The sequence below is a fragment of the Colossoma macropomum genome, unplaced genomic scaffold, assembly GCF_904425465.1.
Source record: "Colossoma macropomum unplaced genomic scaffold, Colossoma_macropomum, whole genome shotgun sequence".
Taxonomy (NCBI): domain Eukaryota; kingdom Metazoa; phylum Chordata; class Actinopteri; order Characiformes; family Serrasalmidae; genus Colossoma; species Colossoma macropomum.
Window position 1 is genome coordinate 281,569 of NW_023495965.1, and position 21,360 is coordinate 302,928.

General features: G+C 40.8%; 1 protein-coding gene across 1 annotated transcript in view; it reads right to left on the reverse strand.

Annotated features, from left to right (window-relative positions):
- si:ch211-246m6.5 (von Willebrand factor D and EGF domain-containing protein) overlaps positions 1-21,360 on the reverse strand; it is a 118,044-nt gene that overhangs the window by 85,265 nt on the left and 11,419 nt on the right. Inside the window, 8 exon segments of the mRNA XM_036564294.1 lie at positions 5,821-6,038; positions 6,505-6,646; positions 7,994-8,083; positions 9,448-9,680; positions 10,134-10,199; positions 15,309-15,537; positions 16,760-16,885; positions 16,887-16,945. Coding sequence (XP_036420187.1) covers positions 5,821-6,038; positions 6,505-6,646; positions 7,994-8,083; positions 9,448-9,680; positions 10,134-10,199; positions 15,309-15,537; positions 16,760-16,885; positions 16,887-16,945 — 1,163 coding nt within the window.

Genomic DNA, 21,360 nt, shown 5'->3' on the forward strand with positions numbered 1-21,360 from the left:
TTTTATTTAGAACCATGAGTTCTATTTAGAACCCTTTCATGCTTAAATGCACTCTTAAAAAAGATGGTTCTTCAAGGGTTCTATATATGGAACCATTCCACTCAAAAAACCATTTACATGATTAAAAGGTTCGTGCCAATATGAAAGGGTTCTTCAGAATGTGTGGTAGATGTTTCTATATAGAACCTTTCTGAAAAGGGTTCTATGTAGCAACCAAAAGAGAGTTCATCTATTGTTAAGATGACGAGCTTTTTGGTGCTACCCTTTTCAAAAGGTTCTGTATAGGACCATCTATAGCACATTCTCTATCAATCTGAAGAACCATATCATGATGCAAAGAACCTTTTAATCATGCAAAGGGTTGTTTGAGTGTTCACAGTTCTTTATAGAACCTTTTTCTTACTAAGGAAACCTTGAGGAACCATATTTTTTTTAAGAGTGTTGTTCTTGAGATTGATGGAGAATGTGCTGTATACGGTTCTATATTGAACCTTTTTAGAAATGGTTCTGTATAGCATCAAAAAGTGTTCTGCTAATGTAAACATTTTAAAAGGATGGTTCTTCAAGGGTTCTTTAATAAATAAAATGGTTCTATACACAACCATAAACACTCAAAGAACCATTGCATGAATAAGGAATCTTTGCATGGTGAAGTGGTTCTTTGGATTGATGGAAAATGTGCTGTATAGGGTTCTATATAGAACCTTTTTTGAAAATAGTTCTATATAGACTTGACATCTTAACAAAAGTAGAACTGTTTTTGGTGCTATATAGAACCATATACAATAATCTGAATAACTATTTCACCACGCAAAGCACCATTTTAGCATAACATGGTTCTATATAGAACTCATGGTTCTGAATAGAAACACTGTCTTATCTAAAGAACCATTTTTAAGTGTATACAGTCTTTCACTGAACACCAGTAATCATAAGTCATGATTAAAGAACCTCACCATGCAAAGAACGACTTAAGCATGAAATCGTTCCCTGTCAAGACATGAGCTACACGCTTAAAACACATGGTTCTATAAGGGTTCTGTAGAAACAGTCTGCATGGTCTTTAAGAGACCTGTAGTTGTTAGAAACAAAGGATCTGCTCCAGAAGTCTTCACTGAAAGTTTGCAATAGCCCAGAAACACAGATCATTAATGCATTATTCACTAAGGGGCCGTCTAGAAAGTGCATGACAAAAAGTGCACGAGGCAAAATCACTTAAAACACCAGCAGTAAACAAGTGGCTTCCTTCAAGCCGACTACAAATCCCAGCTGAAGGAAGCTGCTCTGTTCACAAGTGATTCGTAGTGATTTTGCCTTTTTTTAGCTGAACACATGGGAAAAAAGTTGTGCACTGTGTAGACGCTCCCTTACCCACTAAAGCATCGCTGATCTGCATTTACCACATTTAACAACAGACATTTTTGAAATATATTTGGTTGTAGTTTGTTCTCTGCCTTTTCAGAGTGTAAGTTTGAACATTTGTGGATGTTTATTTATGAAAAATCGCGGATCTACAAACAAACATCCAGCAAATTTTAGCTGCTGTCACAGACAGAACCATCAAACTGGCTCTGCTCAGCTTTTTTCAGAGCTTGCCAGATTAGCCTGAATGTGGTTTTGTTCCAGTCAGTCTGTAAGGGGGGCAAATTTGTCTCACAACTGGGGGGCCCTTAGAGAAAAGTCACATACTTTTCACAAAAAACACGTGTTCACAAGTAATCAAACGTCTCGTGAAGAAGTTTTCAACATGTGAAGTTTGCGGAAACCACTTGTGGTTTACTCACATGAGAAACTGATGAGACTTTAAGTAAGGGGTGGGCCGGCAATGGGGGATTCCAGTTTGTTTAGTTGTTCACAGCTGCCCACCGAAAAGCTCCCTTAGGATTAAAGATGAGTTTGATCACTCTCTGCTTCAGAATCTGACCCAGCATTTTCATAGTCTGTTGTCGGAAGAAAATGTTGTATGTCCAAAATGGTAACTTTACAGGAGAAGGAAAAAACCTACTTTACTTTTAATGTAAGTCAATGGAACCAGACATCTTTTCCAAGTCATTTTGGGCCGTTTCTTTAAGTTCATTCATCATGAAATTTACATACAATGTAAAGATCAACTGGTATTTTCAAATTATGTCAAAAATATAAGTGCCATAAGTGCTGGAGTCAGACGTGGTGACAGTAACGGAACCGTGTGCACAAACACCATCGAGACACGGCTGAGAAACCAGCTCCAGCTGGCAGGACGACAGAGCCACGTTTGGAGCCGCAGCTACTAAACTGTCTGGAAAAGTACCAGAGAAAAGATCAGAGAAGCTTAATTAGACAAAGATATGGATGAAATTCCGGTTTCACGGCTGCTGCTACAGTTTCAGACGCGGAAAAACCGCCAGAAATCACGAAAACAAGACGTCTGAAGTCTGTTTTAGCACTGGAGCTACGAGGCTAAACTAACTCAAAGCAGTGGAAGCTTATAACCCACCAGTTAGCAGTGGAGCTAACTGCAGGGCTAAATCAACACCCACTTGTATCAAGTTGTCATTTATATGAATGGACCAAGGTTTATACAGAGGTCCAGAGAGACCATGAGGTAGTTATAATTTTCAGGATGGTAAACCTGAGATTATAAGTTAATTATCTTGTGATCTCAATAAACAAAATAGATATCTTGAAAATAATGAGTTAGTTATCTTGTTGTCTTGAGATAAATTAATTATCTTGTGATTTCAAAGTAAGAAAGTTGTTATCTTAAAAAAATAATGAGTTATCTTGTTATCTTGAGATAACAAAAGTTGTTATCTTTAGATGAGTTCATTTTTTTGTGATCTCAAAATAAGAAATTTATCTTGAAAATAATGAGTTAGTCATCTTGTTATCTTGAGATAACTTTTGCTATCTTTAGATAATGAGTTAATTATCTTGTGATATCCCAATAAGAAAGTTGTTATCTTTAGATAACAACTTTCTTATTGGGATATCTTGTGATCTCAAGATAACAAAATTGTTATCTTAAAAATAATGAGTTAGTTATCTTGTTGTCTTAAGATAAATTAATTATCATGTGATATCAAAGTAAGAAAGTTGTTATCTTAAAAAATAATGAGTTAGTTATCTTATCTTGAGATAACAAAAGTTGTTATCTTTAGATGAGTTAATTATCTTGTGATCTCAAAATAAGAAAGTTATCTTGAAAATAATGAGTTAATTATCTTGTGATCTCAAAATAAGAAAGTTATCTTGAAAATAATGAGTTAATTATCTTGTTATCTTGAGATAACAGAAGATGTTATCTTTAGATAATGAGTTAATTATCTTGTGATATCCCAATAAGAAAGTTATCTTTAGATAACAACTTTCTTATTGGGATATCTTGTGATCAAGATAACAAAATTGTTATCTTAAAAATAATGAGTTAGTTATCTTGTTATCTTGAGATAAGTATTTTGCGATCTCAAGGTAACGATCCAGAAAATTAGAGCATCAGCTCATGGCCTCTCCGACTGCCGCAGGTTCAGGCTTCAACGTGGCTGCAACTACTGTTTTCAGCGTTATGCTAAAGTCCTTTAGTCCATGTTTATAGATAACAGTGAGTCTTACAGAGTCAGAAACCACAGAACCAGGTCTATTAGAGACGCTGAACACCTCCACACGCTTTGAGGCGAGTCTGTGATAATTTAGGCAGTTTTCTTGATGCGAATTCCTGTCAGCATACGTTTCCATTACTTGTTAGCTACATTAGCCTCGTAGCACAGAAGTGAACTTCAGACACCAAACATGTTCTCATATCCTGTTGTTTTAAGTGCTAAAGCAGGAACGTTCTAACAGATGGACGCAAAGCAGTCATTACTTAGCAGCTAGTGCTCAGAGGAACGATGAACCTAGAACGCTTCTCAACCAATCAGACAAAAGCAACCGTTTTCCTGCAGCCCATGATGCTTTGAGAGAGGACGCGTATGGAAGACAACACATTGAATGCTGGTCACATCCTAACATGAACAAATAAATATGTAAATAATCTTTACTGCTGGGATGCTCGAAAGCTTGTGTGCCATGTTTGTAATCGGTCTGTCAACAGAAATCTAAAACCGTGTGATGCTGATGAAGTTATTTCATTTAAACTGTTTAAATGTGTTTAGACTGAGAGTCAGATACAGGCGGAGGACCACAACAGCAACGTCTAACATGGAAATGTGCTTTTTTAAGCCAGCACTTCCACGGTGCTCCTCGTTCACCGTGGTATGTTAGCGCCAAGCCAGCAAGGTTAGCTCGGTGCTATATTCGCTTTTGTTGTCAGCTGTAGTTTAAATAAAGACAAGTTTAGCTAGTAACAGACATGTAAGTGACCTTTTTTACTTTGTATGTCTCAATTTTTAAGTAATTCCATCCTTAAAGGCTTGGAATTGAAGTGTTATTTATTATGGTAGTGTTAGCCTGTTAGCTTCCTGCTGACCTGCTCAGCCTGCTGTAGTGAGGGCTGAATACATCCAGTTATGAAGAGAATAAGTGTAAAACAGTTAAAGAGGGTCTGTTAGGGGCAACCAGAGACGTTCAGCTGGCAGTTTATCATCATTCAATGCTAACAACTCGAACAGCTTTTTCACTGAGTGTTAAAACACGTTCTTATACTTCACCAAAAACAGTAAATCAACAACAATCAACACTTCCGTTCCATCACTGGATATTTCGGCCATGATCACCGAACAGAGCTTTCACATGAAAAATAAAGTGGATATTAGGAAAAATGAGGGATGAAGGCTGATTCCAAAGCAGCGGCGATATGGGTTTGAGGCTACTGTACACTCTACACTAGTAAAGGGAAAGGTTCTGTTATTCTATGTTTTTAGCTTTATGCTATTGTTCTTTAGTCCATGTTTATAGATAACAGTGAGTCTTACAGTGTCAGAAACCACAGAATCAAGAGATGCTGAACATCTACACACGCTTTGAGGTGAGTCTGTGATAATTTGGGCAGTTTGTATGATGCTAATTCTTGTTAGCATATGTTTCCATTACTTGTTAGCTACATTAGCCTTATAGCTTCACTGCTAAAAGTAAAGAAGCAAATTTCTTATCTTAGCTGATTCATATTTGGTCCCTTGCTGGATATTTCAGCCATCATCACCGAACAGAGTGGTTGCATGAAAAATAAGGCGGATAATAGGAAAAAACGAGGGATGAAGGCTGATTCCAAAGCAGCGGCTATATAAATTTGAGGCTACTGTACACTCCTAAAAAAGACTTCCGAGGGTTCTTTAGTAAAAGGAATGGTTCCATTTAGAACCATGACTTCTATATAGAACCATTTCATGCTTAAATAGTTCTTTGCATGGTGGAATGGATTGATGGAGAATGTGTTGTACATAGAACCTTATTGAAAATGGTTCTATATAGCACCAAAAAAGCGTTCTGTTGTTGTTAGGATGTCAAGAACCCCTTTTGGTGCTGTACAGAATCATTTTAAAATTTCTATTTAGAACCATTTAATGCTTAAATGGTTCTTTACATGGTAAAATAGTCCTATATATTGAATGAGAATGCTTAGTATATGGTTCTATGGTTCTATATAGAATATTTTTGAAAAAGGTTGTACATACCACCAAAAGGGGTTCTTTTATTGCTATTATGTCAAGCCTGTAACAATAGAAGAACACTTCGATATAAAACTCCATCGATCTGACGAACACCTTGAGCATGAAATGGCTCTGCATAGAACTCATGGTTCCAAAATGGAGCCATCCCCTTTGACTAAAGAACCTTGACACTCTTTTATAAAAGAGTACAGTGATGCTTTGCTAGTGGTCAACATAATACTCTTATATGACTGACCTTCAGGGCTGTGGGTGTGTATCCTCTCCAGAGCCGTGGGCCGACTCCAGTGGGCCGGGCGATCAGGAGGCTTGGCCGGTTCCCGTCCCGAGAGAAATCTGTAACCGCGGTGACGGTAACGGAACCGTGCGCACAAACACCATCGAGACACGGCTGAGAAACCAGCTCCAGCTGGCAGGACGACAGAGCCACGTTTGGAGCCGCAGCTACTAAACTGTCTGGAAAAGTACCAGAGAAAAGATCAGAGAAGCTTAATTAGACAAAGACGTTGACAGAATTCCAGTTTCACGGCTGCTGCTACAGTTTCGGACGCGGAAAAACCGCCAGAAATCACAAAAACAAGACGTTTGGTGTCTGAAGTCTGTTTTAGCACTGGAGCTACGAGGCTAAAGTAACTCAAAGTAGTGGAAGCTTATAACCCACCAATTAGAGTGGAGTTAACTGCAGGGCTAAATCATAACAGTGAGTCTTATAGTGTCAGAAACCACACCTCCACACGCTTTGAGGCGAGTCTGTGATAATTTAGGCAGTTTGCATGATGCTAATTCTTGTTAGCATAAGTTTGTTAGCTACATTAGCTTCATAGCTGCAGTGCTACAAATAAAGAAGCAAGTTTTATATCTTAGCTGATTCATATTTGGTGCTCTTGTGTTTGGATTGTAATTTATACAGAGAGGTTCTGACCTGGCTCGTGGACGCTGAGCTGCAAGGTCAGCCTGCAGGGGCGGTTCGGTTCTGACCCATAGCAGAAGATCGGTACGGTGCTGTGCACGCTTAGCGTGTGTTCTTTACCGTCCTCACGGATCTGTAGAACATCTGGAACAAACTGCAAGCAAAGAGTATGCTACTGTACAGCCTAAAAGTCACAGACTGGCTTTATACGGTGAAACTTTCATGCAACGTGATGCAACGTCATCACCACATTATGATATTATCACATGATGAGTCATTGCCATTTTGATTGGTTGTTTCATGACACTTGTTTCAAAGTTTGGATGCTTGTAATTTAATTCAGTTCAATTCAATTCAACTGTTGCAGCTGAGTTTCAAGGGAGTTGCAGAGCACTTTACATTGAACTTAACTCAAATGCAATTTAGTTTCATGTCAATACCAAGCAACTAAAGCTGAGTGAGCAAATCACTCTTGGAGAAAGTCCAGTACAGTTACAGTCACCAATCCATAACCTACTTTATCTAATCAGTCCTTTATTAATTTAAATCAGACGCTGCTGATGGAACTGAATGATGGCTGGAGTGTGAAGTGAGAAGTCAAGAACCAAACCGGTGTTGTTCTAACCTACTGAAAACAACACATTCTGACTTCTGACTACTGTATTTATGTTAATTTGTGTTTTTTTCTAATATTATAGCACTTTTACTGGCAAAAATACTGCCCAGATACAGTGTTGAACAATTTCCACAGCAGCCTAATAGCTTTAGCTAGTTTTCTTACTGTCTATAATTAATGTCGTTTATACGGTTTGATATTTTGTAGCAGCTCCCTTTTAGTTCATTAATGTGCTTGACCGCAATGTAACTGAGTGCAAAGCAGTAGAAGGCAAGACCATTTCATTACAGTTTAAATAAGAATATTACAAAGATTTTTCAAAACCTCTGCATAATTAAAATGTAAACAAAGTTTGGTGTGAAACGTTCTGTTCTAGATAAACTTACAGAGTCAGAACTGTTCACAGTGGTGGTGATAGGAACCAGACGTCCACCTCTAAAAGCTCCCTCACAGAAAGTTCCTACATGAAATGGTTATGAATTCACTGCCTGATGACTGAGACACTGTTTTATGATAGTTTGGAGAACTTAAACTCCATTCATGGTGGAGGGATACATGCAGGGCGCTGTGAGGCAAAATAGTCCCCAAAGAAAACTTATTATTTCAGATTTTCCACTATTTTCCATCATCAACATTCCATATAAACTCAGAAGACTCGTGTAGGTTCACTGGTGGTTCTCGATAGTAAATAAAATGTCTATATTTGTGTTGTCGTCATGGCGACCCCTGGTTCCTATCACCACCACTGTAAAGACATCTGAACCATTTCACACCAGACCACTCTGAATCCCTCTGTTTACAGCCCTCACGCTGAGTTATGGAGGAGTTTTGAAAACTTTTAAAAGCTTGAAGGACAGAAATGAGTGTGAAATAAAAGAGACTCACCTTAATCCCAGCAAAAAATCCTCCGCTCTCCCTGGACGATGACTGGACGCTGGAGGAGTTCAGCAGGTACGTGGAGACGCTGCAGGAGAACTGTCAATCAAACCACATCAGTCAGTGCTCATGATTAGACATCTTCACCAATCCATCCTGAGCTGAAGAACACTGACAGCAGTGAGCAGCCGGGATGCTTTATTCTTCATGAAGACTAATTAATTTCACAGGGATGCATGCTTATTGATTAGCACAGCTAGCAGGATTTGAAAGCGCATGCAGCGACCGGCGCTAATGACAACAGCGGCTGCAGAGAAAGTTGAGGGATAAGAAGATTAAGGGGGGAATTTTTTGGTTAATTATCAAGAGGCTGCACAGTGCAGTCCATACGTAATCGAACAGTGAGACTGCATTTGTTGAGGAGTACGTGAGCTAACAACAAAACACTGCTGTAATTCATATGAATGATTTATGAGGGTGAGCATTTATGTTCCCAGGGTCCTACATTCCCTCGGCTTTAGGGAAGGCCCTATGTTGCCAGTGTCCAATGTCCCCATGATCCAATATTCACAGTACCTTATGTTCCTATGATCCCAGGGTCCTATATTCTCAGGGCTCTGTGTTCCCAATGTCTTATGCTCCAAGGGCCCTATGTTCCCAGGGCACTATGTTCGCAGGGTCCTATAATCTAAGGATCTTATATTCAGAGATCTCTACATTCCGAGGGCCCTATGTTCCCAGAGCCATATGTTCCCAGGGTCCTATATTCCCAGGGATCTGTGTTCCCAATGTCTTATGTTCCCGTCTCGTCTCCAGGCCTTTTATTTTATTGTTCTGTTTTAAAACATTAGTTTATGAAAAGGTACAAATATGTACCCTTCCTCTGGGAAAACAAATTTAAGGTGCTTAGTTGGACCTTAAAATCGCTGTTGTACCTTTGAGGGCCTATTTACATTGTTTGTACCTTAAAAAATGAAAAACTGTATCTGTATAGTACCTTTTATTCTGACAGTGTTAAGACAATTCTTGACATGTCTAAATAGTCCTAACAAGTCAATTAAGGCTTAACATGTTCATTAAGCTCTGAGACTTGGGTGTCCAAACTTTTGCACATGCCACAATTACTGTTTTTTAAGTTCGTCAAATATATCGTGAATGCATGCGCATTATATCTTATTTGGTCAGCAGGACCCAAACTGTCTAACTCAAGGGGCAGCTGGAATTTTCAATAAGTGTATAAATACATATATATATATTTCTCATGTTACATTTGCATATTCAGTGTATTAAAAATAATTCTACCAAAATGAATCAGATTGTGTTGAAATCTGAACCAAACTGACACACCGAATCATTTCCTAAAGAATCGTAATCAAGCAGAATCACTGTGAGGTCTGAAACTTTTACTTCTATTAGTTTAATTAGTATAAATATGATATTAACGACTATCTTTGCTTCCGTACCGTTTCTCCGAGTCTGAAGTGAAGTCCGTCCATCTCCACACGGGAGTAGAGCTGGGTGGTCCTGTCCCTCCTCACCTCCACCTTCATGTTGTTGGAGGAAACGCGCCCCCAGATCACCTCGTATCCCACCGGCCAGCCACTCTGAACTCCGCTGTACGAGCACCGCAGATGGACACTGCTGCCGACTAGCTCAGCGGTCACCACCGGCCTGGAGGACAGCGGGGGGACGACAGCTGGACACAAGAAAATGGCAGAGGAATTATTGCAAAATGGTAAAAAATTGCATTCTTCTTAAGATTCTTATCATCCACCCTATACTTGGGGAGCAACTGTAATTCTGTGTTTAAAGAATGTTTAAACAGACAGATGTTTAAAGTGACTCCCGGCTTTGAGTCTGACTGCCACAGAGTCAGCAACACTTCTCTGTGTGAGAAGAGCCTCCTTCACTGCCAGCTTGAGTCATTTGTTCATGCAAAAAAAAAGAAAAATGTAGGATTTGGGCCCTTTAAACGATCCAAAATGTGATATTAATACATTTAATGCAGCGTTTTTGTACCTTCGAGGCCTCAACACTACAGGGAGCTTTTAAACAGTGCATGCAAGGGGAGTAAAATATTAAACCATGTGTTTTACACAAATAAAAGAGCACGTTAATTGTCAATTAATTATGAATCTGTTGTGTTTACCTTTACAGACTCCACTGACCTCCACTTCGCCGGGCAGACAGGCTTTAGGAGTGAACTCCGACACCACTGTTAAAACACAACCAGCCACAGAATGAGCTCTGACTTTTTCTGATCAGCTTTGTTCACACTCTAACATCCTCCACTCAACGGATGTTAAGTCCAAAAATTGGCTCCATTAAAGGCGACCTATTATTATTATTTTCAGCGTTTGTAATTGTATTTTTGATCAGAACAGATTTACAGCTTCCAAAAGCACCTTATTTCCCTCATACTGTTCATCTCTATTCACCCTCTGTCTGAAACGCTCTGTTAGAGCTTCTGTGTCTTTAAGCCCCGCCTCCCAATGAGCCCAGTGTGCTCTGGTTGGTCAGCTCGCCCAATCTGTTCTGATTAGTCAGCCTCCAGAGCTGTTCCACCCCTCCAGGTTCCACCCCTGTCCTGCAGTCTGCAGACAGACCCTTCTCTCCTGAGCAGCTGTAACTCCGCTGTGGCTGTTTCTCCAGCGGTGTCGGTTCTGCCGGATCAGTTTGATCCAGAGTGGATCCTGAAAGTCTGGTCAGCGTCTTTCACTTGTCCAGAATGGACAGTGGTGTCACCATCTGCTGAGAGCTGTTACAGAAACTTCTTAACTGTGAAATCTGATGTGTTTAGTCTCTATGATGAATTCAGTACAGTAGCTATTCCAGAATATCAGTTCCTAACTTCATAATCTCATCATTAACTCCAGATAAGAAAAAGGCATCACACAAACATCCTAACTGGACTAAACCTCCTAAATCCTGTCCTAACTTTAGGATGAACCCCAACAGGGTCCTCACTTCTGTTTAAGGTCCGTTTCTATGGTTTTTAGGCAGCTGAGTCAGCAGCATAGTTCACTACCAGCATAATGAGCTCCATTTATCTCTACTGTAAAACGCTGCTTTCACTGTGAGATGATTTTCTTTTCTAACTCTGCGTTTTAAAGATCTCAGACGCTGCAGACTCGATCTCCACCGCCCCTCTGATCACCTTCGTGTGTTAATGTTGATGATGAAATATTACAGTGATGGTGGTGAATAATGAGGAGACGGAGCTGAACGCGTGTCTGTTTATTAGGAGGAGTAACGTTAGCGCGCTCGGCTAAAGCGTTTGGGAAATGGAGACTGAAACTGGGGAGCGGCGATGCTCTGATAAACAGCAGGCCCGAGGTCTCATGTGGAGCTGCATCTCTGAAATCAGCTCAAACTCAGCTGAGATCCCAGCTGAGAGGGAAGCTCTCGTACTGTCTGTGTTTACATGCAAAGATTTTCTCCAATCTGATTAAATACATTCAGATTATAGATTAAGACTGAGGTGTTTATATCACTCTACTCAACTCGAGTACGCACATGCAGAACAGACTTAAACTTTCTGATAGGGAATGTAATCAGATACAGGCGTTTACACGGATATTATTCTTCTATTTAATGGATTATTTTACAGGATTACCCACCTCGATCAGTTAGATAGAAACTGTATTCCGAATGGCCTCAATTGGACTAGCCTGTTCTGACTGAAGTGTATACATGGACGTATTCTATTCCGATTAAGCTATTACTCAGATTATTTACGGATTATCAGGCTGCATGTAAACATGACGGGGTGGAGAAACTGTGTGTTCTCCTTTTGCTTTTCCGAAGTGGAACCATCCTACACGCTGCCACAGTTTCTCCTACCTTTTTAAAAAAAACCTTTTTGATATAGTTGATATGTATTCTGCCACAGCGAAATTCGATATTTCTTTGCTGGTTTTTAGCATCGCCGCCTTAAAAAAAGCAAACTACAGACGCTAAACACATCCTGGCTGATCGACTACATCTGCAGCAAGGAGGGGGTGAACTGGGGGATTTGGATTTTTGGCTGAACTATCGCTTTAAAGTAGCTTTATGTATGTAGAGGTGTAGAACAGGGCTGATAATAAAATCATCTGTAGAGCTGCTGTCAAGGCTACAACTGCAGGGAATATTAAAGTGGAGAGAGAGAGAGAGACAGAGAGAGAGAGAGAGAGAGAGAGAGAGAGAGAGAGAGAGAGACAGAGAGAGAGAGAGAGAGACAGAGAGAGAAGAAGAGATAGATATTGATTATATAGTAAAGGCAAAGCTATTGAGAGACCTGAGGGAAAGGCTTTCATCCTCTCTGAAACATTCTTTTCTCTTTTCTTTTGATTTATTATTTTGTTTTTGACTTTGAGAGAACCTGAAAAAATCAATGTAAATAAAAATATCACCAGACTCTGTTCGTGTGTGTCTTTTTCTGGGGGAAAAGGCAGAATTTCTCTTTTTCTCAGAGTGAATTTTAGCTGTAGGTTCGTGTTTGTGTCTGTATGAGGGTCCACACTTCAGTTTATATCTATAGCTTTATATCTATATTTTAAGAGCTTTTAAACTCGAGTTATAGGAGTTTAAAACGGCGCCTCATGTACGTCCTTGATGTCAGTGAGAGCGAACAACCAATGAGCTGCTCCACTCGCCAACCAATCAGCACTCAGTAGCAGTAATGCTAACCAATCAGCACTCAGTAGCAGTAATGCTAACCAATCAGCACTCAGTAGCAGTAATGCCAACCAATCAGCACTCAGTAGCAGTAATGCTAACCAATCAGCACTCAGTAGCAGTAATGCTAATCAATCAGCTCTCAGTAGCAGTAATGCTAACCAATCAGCACTCAGTAGCAGTAATGCTAATCAATCAGCACTCAGTAGCAGTAATGCCAACCAATCAGTGCTCAGTAGCAGTAATGCTAGCCAATCAGCACTCAGTAGCAGTAATGCTAACCAATCAGCACTCAGTAGCTGTAATGCAATCAATCAGCACTCAGTAGCAGTAATGCTAACCAATCAGCACTCAGTAGCTGTAATGCAATCAATCAGCTCTCAGTAGCAGTAATGCTAACCAATCAGCACTCAGTAGCAGTAATGTTAATCAATCAGCACTCAGTAGCAGTAATGCCAACCAATCAGTGCTCAGTAGCAGTAATGCTAGCCAATCAGCACTCAGTAGCAGTAATGCTAACCAATCAGCACTCAGTAGCTGTAATGCAATCAATCAGCACTCAGTAGCTGTAATGCAATCAATCAGCACTCAGTAGCAGTAATGCCTGCCTTCTGCTGCCCAAAACCCGTTTGCTGTATAAAAAAGGAAACATACAGGTGAGATTTCCTTGTTTTTTTAGTGAAATAAGTCCTTCTACTTTCTAAAATTAAAGGAAAGTTCTGGGCGACTGTTTAGAAACTGTTTTAACCTTTCATTTTTAGCTGTTGAGCTCCATTCACTCCCATTCATTGAGGACTCACTTGCGGGTGCCCTCTGTTTAGCAGTCATGTTTTTGACATAATGGGGGAAACAGGAAGTGGCCACACTCCTCATAAACTGGCTAAGCTACATCTAACACTAATGCTAGAGCTAACACTAAAGCTAACACCAGATCTAATGCTAATACTAAAGCTAACAAGAGCTAATGCTTACACTAGATCTAATGCTAGAGCTAATGCTAACACTAGCCCTAATGCTAACATTAAAGCAAACACTAAATCAAAGGCTTTATCAGATCTAATGATAACACTAGATCTAACAGTAACACTAGACCTAACACAAACACTAGACCTAACACTAGAGCTAACAAGAGCTAATACTAACACTAGAGCTAACACTAACACTAGACCTAACATTAGAGCCAATTCTAACACTAGACCTAACACTAGAGCTAACACTAGGGTAACACTAACACTAGACCTAACGCTAACACTAGACCTAACGCTAACACTAGACCTAACACTAACACTAGACCTAACACTAGAGCTAACAAGAGCTACTACTAACACTAGAGCCAACACTAACATTAGACCTAATGCTAACACTAGACCTAACACTAGAGCTAACAAGAGCTAATACTTACACTAGACCTAACGCTAACACTAGACCTAACAAGAGCTAATACTAACACTAGACCTAACACTAACACTAGACCTAACGCTAACACTAGACCTAACACTAACACTAGACCTAAGACTAGACCTAATGCTAACACTAGACCTAACGCTAACACTAGACCTAACACTAGACCTAATGCTAACACTAGACCTAACGCTAGAGCTAACACTAGACCTAACGCCAACACTAGACCTAACACAAACACTAGACCTAATGCTAACACTAGACCTAACACTAACACTAGACCTAACACTAACACTAGACCTAACACTAGAGCTAACAAGAGCTACTACTAACACTAGAGCCAACACTAACATTAGACCTAATGCTAACACTAGACCTAACACTAGAGCTAACAAGAGCTAATACTTACACTAGACCTAACGCTAACACTAGACCTAACAAGAGCTAATACTAACACTAGACCTAACACTAACACTAGACCTAACGCTAACACTAGACCTAACGCTAACACTAGACCTAACACTAACACTAGACCTAAGACTAGACCTAATGCTAACACTAGACCTAACACTAGACCTAAAGCTAACACTAGACCTAACGCTAGAGCTAACACTAGACCTAACGCCAACACTAGACCTAACGCTAACACTAGACCTAACGCTAACACTAGACCTAATGCTAGAGCTAACACTAGACCTAATGCTAACTCTTGACCTAACACTAACACTAGACCTAACGCTAACTCTTGACCTAACACTAGACGTAACGCTAACTCTTGACCTAACACTAACACTAGACCTAATGCTAGACCTAATACTAACACTAGAGCTAACAGTAGACCTAATGCTAACACAAAACCTACTATTAGAGCTAACACTATACCTCACATTAATGCTAGAGCTAACACCTGACATGATGCTACCACTAGAGGGAACACTGTATCTACTGTTAACAGTAAAGCTAACACTGAGGTCTGATGGTGACACTGGAACTAACACTAGTTGTAATGCTAACACTACAGCTAACATTAGAGCTAAAGCTAACACTAGAGCCAAACACATACTAGAGCTAAGAATTCTGACTGTATAGACTGGTATCTGTGTCCAGTGTGCTACCAGGACGAAGTTCACAGTTCTCCATAATAACCAGACATCTGCAGCACTGCTAGCTCCACTACACTCTCCTCAGCACTGATTGATTATTTTCTGGTTATTAATGGTGACATGTGAGCCGAATGAAGGCAGAGTCAGATAGGCGACGTTACCTTTGGCGCAGTACCCCATGCACCCCTGCGTGGGCTGCAGATAGTAGATCAGGAAGTGTCCGCAGTTGCGGACGGTGACGGGGATGCGGAACAGACAGCAGTCTTTAGCGCTGCCGTGGAAGAACTGCCAGGTGGCGCAGGCTGAGAGCTGCCTCACCTCACCGGGCCGGGGCAGAGACACGTCCTTCAGAGAGAGCCACACCGGAGCCTGAGTACCGCACCGGTTCATCTACAGAGACACGAACAGCAGTCAGAGACAATTCACTGATTTATAATGATCAATTAGGGCCAATATACATACACTATACACTGATCAGGCAGAGCATTCTGACCACCTCCTTGTTTCTACACTCATTGTCCATTTTATCAGCTGCACTTACTGTATAGGTGCACTTTGTAGTTCTACAGTTACAGACTGTAGTCCATCTGTTTCTCTGATACTTTGTTGGCCCCCTTTACCCTGTTCTTCAGTGGTCAGGACCCCCATGGACCCTCACAGAGCAGGTACTATTTGGGTGGTGGGTCATTCTCAGCACTGCAGTAACACTGACGTGGTGGTGGTGTGTTAGTGTGTGTTGCACTGGTCTGAGTAGATCAGACACAGCAGTGCTGCTGGAGTTTTTAAACACCTCAGTGTCGCTGCTGGACTGAGAACCAAAAACATCCAGCCAACAGCGTCCTGTGGGCAGCGTCCTGTGACCACTGATGAAGGACTAGAGGATGACCAACACAAACTGTGCAGCAGCAGATGAGCTATCGTCTCTGACTTTACATCTACAAGGTGGACCGACAAGGTAGGAGTGTCTAATAGAGTGGACAGTGAGTGGACACAGTGTTTAAACACTCCAGCAGCACTGCTGTGTCTGATCCACTTGTACCAGCACAACAGCTAATACTAACACTGGCACCAACACTAGCCAATGCTGACATAGAGACATAGCTACAGTACTAACACTAGAGCTAACCAGCACAGTGGTAGAACGTGGTGACTTCTACACAAGGTTCTCTCTTCCTAGGGGATGATGTTCCAACATTGGTTGAGAAGACTGAGAACAGAGTAGAATATTGTTTCTTTGTTTTGGGTTCTAGATAAAGCCAGCTAGAATAATTAGCCTAGTTAAAGCCATGTAAATATCAAAGTACAAAATATTTACTTGAAGACTTAAAGACATGACCAAAACTTACATCCCTGACTTTCTATTTCAATATTCATTACTTTCTCCCTGAATTTGATACGATGCAGCCCAGTAGTGAATTCAGACTTAAATTATTGGCCCCTGGAAGGATTATGTAATTCCTGTAGAACCCGTGCACATCCCTATCCAGCCTGCTGTGATAATAAACAGCCTGGAATTATAGTGTTCAGTACTGAGAGGTCCTGATTTGGCGAAAAACAGAAAGAAAGAGAGACTGGTTCTTCGTTCTCAGGTCAGCGGGTGGTCCCCCCTCACCTCCACACAGCTGGTGGGCATCTCTGCAGGTTTGTTGTTGATGCTGAAGCGGTACCATCCCGGCTCCAGCGAGTGGTCGCAGATCAGATCCTGGATGGCCGTGTTCTGAAGCTCTGTGGAGTCGAAAGTCCACGCTGCGGTACGGGTTCCGTAACGTCCGGTACCCTCCGGGATAACACTCTGGAGCTGTGGAACCAGACAGGACGGTTAAACATGCTGTCTGGTAAGGGTGGGCAAACAAGCAAAAAGACCACATCATGATACCCTCAACCCTCACCCTCAACCTAAGAGGATGCATTTCAAAAGACGTCCAAATGTGGTTTTGATCCGATTTGCAAAAAAGTGGATTTTGCTGTTCACACTGTCAAAAATCAATCTGGATACAATCTGGATATGACAAACTGGATTTATGCAGGCAGTGTGAACAAGGCCTGGGACAGTGGTCTCCAACACTGGTGCTGCTGAGTCTAGTTCCAACCACAATCTGCCACACCTGCTACAGCTAATCAGCGTCTTCCTAAGTCCCTGATTGGCTGGATCAGATGTGTTAGAATTAATTAAGGGGGCGGGGCAACTTATTGGACACAGGTGGGAGCTCAACTCTGCAAGAAAGTAGATCTCCAGGACCAGAGCTGAAGACCACTGATCTAACACTTTTATAATATTTGACATACACTCTTAAAAATGATGGTTCTTCAGTAAAGGTTCTTTAGTAAAGAAAATTGTTCTATATATAATCATGATCCCTTAAAGAACACTTTGCATGATTAAATGGAACTTTGTCTGGAAAAATTGCTCTTCGGATTGATGGAGAATGTGGTTTATATGGTTCTATATATCACCAAAACAGGTTCTTCTATTGTTACAATGTCAAGCCTCTAACAACGCAAGAACCTTTTGGTGCTATTTAGAATCCCATTTTTAAAGCATCTACAGCACTTTCTCTATCAATCTGAAGGACACTTTCATGATGCAAAGAACCCTTTAATCATGCAAAGGGTTCTTTGAGTAGGGTTCTTTATTGGGCTCTGTATAGAACTTCATTTTGTATTTTCTTTAATAAAGAACCTTTGAAAAACCACCATTTTTAAGTGTGCAAATCCCCATATTTAGGTGTTTTGAGGTTGGCAAACAAGTTGGAATGAAAAAAAATGCTCCAGCAAAATTATGTATATATATATATATATATATGAACTGAGATCATTTATTTACATTAGTCTAAAGGTACAGTAGCACGAGAAGAGCACAGTTCACGTACAAATGTTAAGTTGTCTTGACAAAAAAATTGCTATGCAATTCCAGGTGGTTGCTAAGGTGTTGCTAGGCCTTTGCTATGGTATCCCAGGTGGTTGCTAAGGTGTTGCTAGACCGTTGCTATATTGTTCCAGATTGTTGATAAGGTGTGGCTAGGCCATTGCTATGGTATCCCAGGTGGTTGCTAAGGTGTGGCTAGGCCATTGTTATATTATCCCAGGTGGTTGCTAAGATGTTGGTAGACTGTTGCTATGGTATCCCAGGTGGTTGCTAAGGTGTGTATATGTATATGTGTGCTGCTATGTTTGTGAGTCTGTATGTAATGTCTATGGCAGTGTGTGTCCTTTGTGGCATCATTTGTGGCAGTTAGATTAGATTTTTCTCAATATTGTTTGAATGAAATGTTGTGACCAGTCCCGAATGCACAAGCACACTCTCCCCACTATAGGCTGTGCAGTCCTGCGAAGCTTTGTAATTCTAGAGCAAAACTGCATGGAAACAGTATAAAAAAGTGATTTTGTTAAAAGAAGAAGAACAGTAAGTTATCTTTGTTCCAAACAATGAGAGAGAGTTCTGAAACTGGTCATGTAGAAATGAATTATGGCTGTTTTTGGTGGCCAAACTGACACCGTATAAGTGCACCTCGGGGAGAAAATAAAATAGAAGAGAAATGTAGGATATGGGCCCTTAATGTATTTATATTCATAATATAAAAGGAAGGATCTGAGCCGTTTTGCGCGCGTGACCCCGGATCTCTCGAGGGAGCGCCCCGTACGTTACGCACTTTAATATTCATGGGAAGTTTTAAAAGAACCTTCCGGCAAAGACGCGGGTCAGCGCAGGGGAGGAGCTCGCTCGCAGGGGAGGAATGAAGGAGGGAAAAAGAGAGAAAAGGCCACGGGAGCGACTCAGAAACGTCAGTCAGGTGGGGTATAAAGAAAGGGGGTTAACGTGACCTCCAGAGCAGAGGGACGTCCGACAGGGTAAAAATATCACACCCAAGGTCGGCCGAGTCGGCGGAGTGAGTCCGGCGCTGCGCAGGCCTCGGGGCGGAACCGAGCGACCGAAATAGTCGGGTGACTTTCGCAGTTAGAACCTTTTCAAATTCAGTGCAGCAGTTTTCTCTCTGTCTGTCACCTCAGTGAGCTCACGGTGCTCCTCCTCACTCTGACGGCCGAACTGGGTCAGCGGCTCCACTCACAGCTAACACCAACACACATACACACGCGGTGGGGCAGATACCAGTGGAGCTGTGTGGAGTTTCAGGGTCGTTATCATTTTATTTTCATCAAGTTTTTCTTTTGGTTTTTATGAAGCTCTGCTGGCGACAGCCGGTATAAATAATGCATCCTAATGTGTGGCCATGACTTAGTAAAGCATGGAAATGAGATAATTGAGTTGTGGCCATGACTTAGTAAGGCATGGGAATGAGAAAATTAAGTCACTGCTATGACTTAGTAAGACGTGGGAGCGAGATAATTAAGTCATGGCCACGACTTAGTAATGCGTGGGAGCGAGATCCTAATGTGTGGCCACAACTAGTAAGGCATGTGGAGGAGATAGAGTCATGGCTATGACTTAGTAAGGCATGGCAACAAGAAAATTAAGTCGTGGCCACAACTTAGTCAGGCATGGGAATGAAATAAATAAATTATGGCCACGACTTAGTAAGGCACGATAATGAGATCCTAATGTGTGGCCATGACTTAGTAAAGCATGGAAATGAGATAATTAAGTTGTGGCCACGACTTCGCAAGGCATGGGAATGAGATCCTAATGTGTGACCATGACTTAGTAAAGCATGGGAATGAGATAATTGAGTTGTGGCCATGACTTAGTAAGGCATGGGAATGAGAAAATTAAGTCACGGCTATGACTTAGTAATGCGTGGGAGCGAGATCCTAATGTGTGGCCATGACTTAGTAAGGCATGGCAACAAGAAAATTAAGTCATGGCCACAACTTAGGCATGGTAATGAGATAAATAAGTTATGGCCACGACTTAGTAAGGCACGGGAATGAGATCTGAATGTGTGGCCATGACTTAGTAAAGCATGGAAATGAGAAAATTAAATTGTGGCCATGACTTAGTAAGGCATGGAAATGAGATAATTAAGTCATGGCAACAAGAAAATTAAATCGTGGCCACAACTTAGTCAGGCATGGGAATGAGATAATTAAATTATGGCCACGACTTAGTAAGGCTTGGGAATGAAATCCTAATGCATGGCCATGAGTTAGTAAGGCATGAGAATGAGATCTTAATGTGTGGCCACAACTTAGTAAGGCACGGGAACAAGAAAATTAAGTTGTAGCCACACTTAGTAAGGAATGGGAATGAGATCCTAATGTACAGCCATGACTTAGTAAGGCATGGGAACGAGATGATTAAGTCATGGCCACAACTTAGAAATGCATAGGAATGAGATCCTAATGTGTGGCCATGACTCAGATCATGCCTTATTAAGCTGTGGTCAAGTCTTAATAATCTCGTTCCCATGCCTTACTAAGTCACGGCCACAACGTAATTATCTCATTCCCACACTTTACTAAATCATGGAAATGCATTAGGATCTCGTTCCTACACCTTACTAAGCTGTGGCCAGAAATTAGGATCTCATTCCCATGTGTTAATAAGGTGTGGCCACACAATATTTTTATTCATACAGGGTGTCACCAGCAGGGCTCTGTAGGTTTTGACTGCAGTTTAGTTTCCGTTAGTTTTAGGAGGCATTAATAGTTTTAGTTTTGCTTTTATTTTGAAAGTAACAGTTTTAGTTTAGTTTTATTTAATTTCGGTTTTAGTTTTAGTTTTATTCTTTTTTGTGATGATGGACGCTGTGATAGCAGGTATTTGATAAGAGCTGAATAACATTAACACAGCGGTAGACTGAGCTTAAAGACCAAACACAGCAGAGATCCCACCATTTCACCATTTTGATTTAGTTCTTGTGCTTTTCAAAACTGCTGCTTTTTAATTTTATTACAGTTAAAAAGTTTCACTGCTCATATCATATTTTCACTGCTAGTTTTAGTTTTAGTACATTTTTTGTAGTTTTAACTCACTACAGTAACTGTGGATGAGAAAGGACTGATGTTCGAATTTGTAAGGCATTTTTCAGAAAATCCCCCTCAAAAATGTTTTGCAAAGCGGAGAACAAGGCTGCCAGATTGCTTTTATATTTTCAAGGCAAAAATGTTCAAAGTGCATGAAGAAGCACCCAAAAATACATCAGAATGACTCCACACACTTAAAAAATGGCTCTTCAAGAGTTCTTTCGTAAAGCCAGTTGCTCTGTATAGAACCATTTCATGCTGAAATGATTCTTTGCATGGTGAAATGGTTCT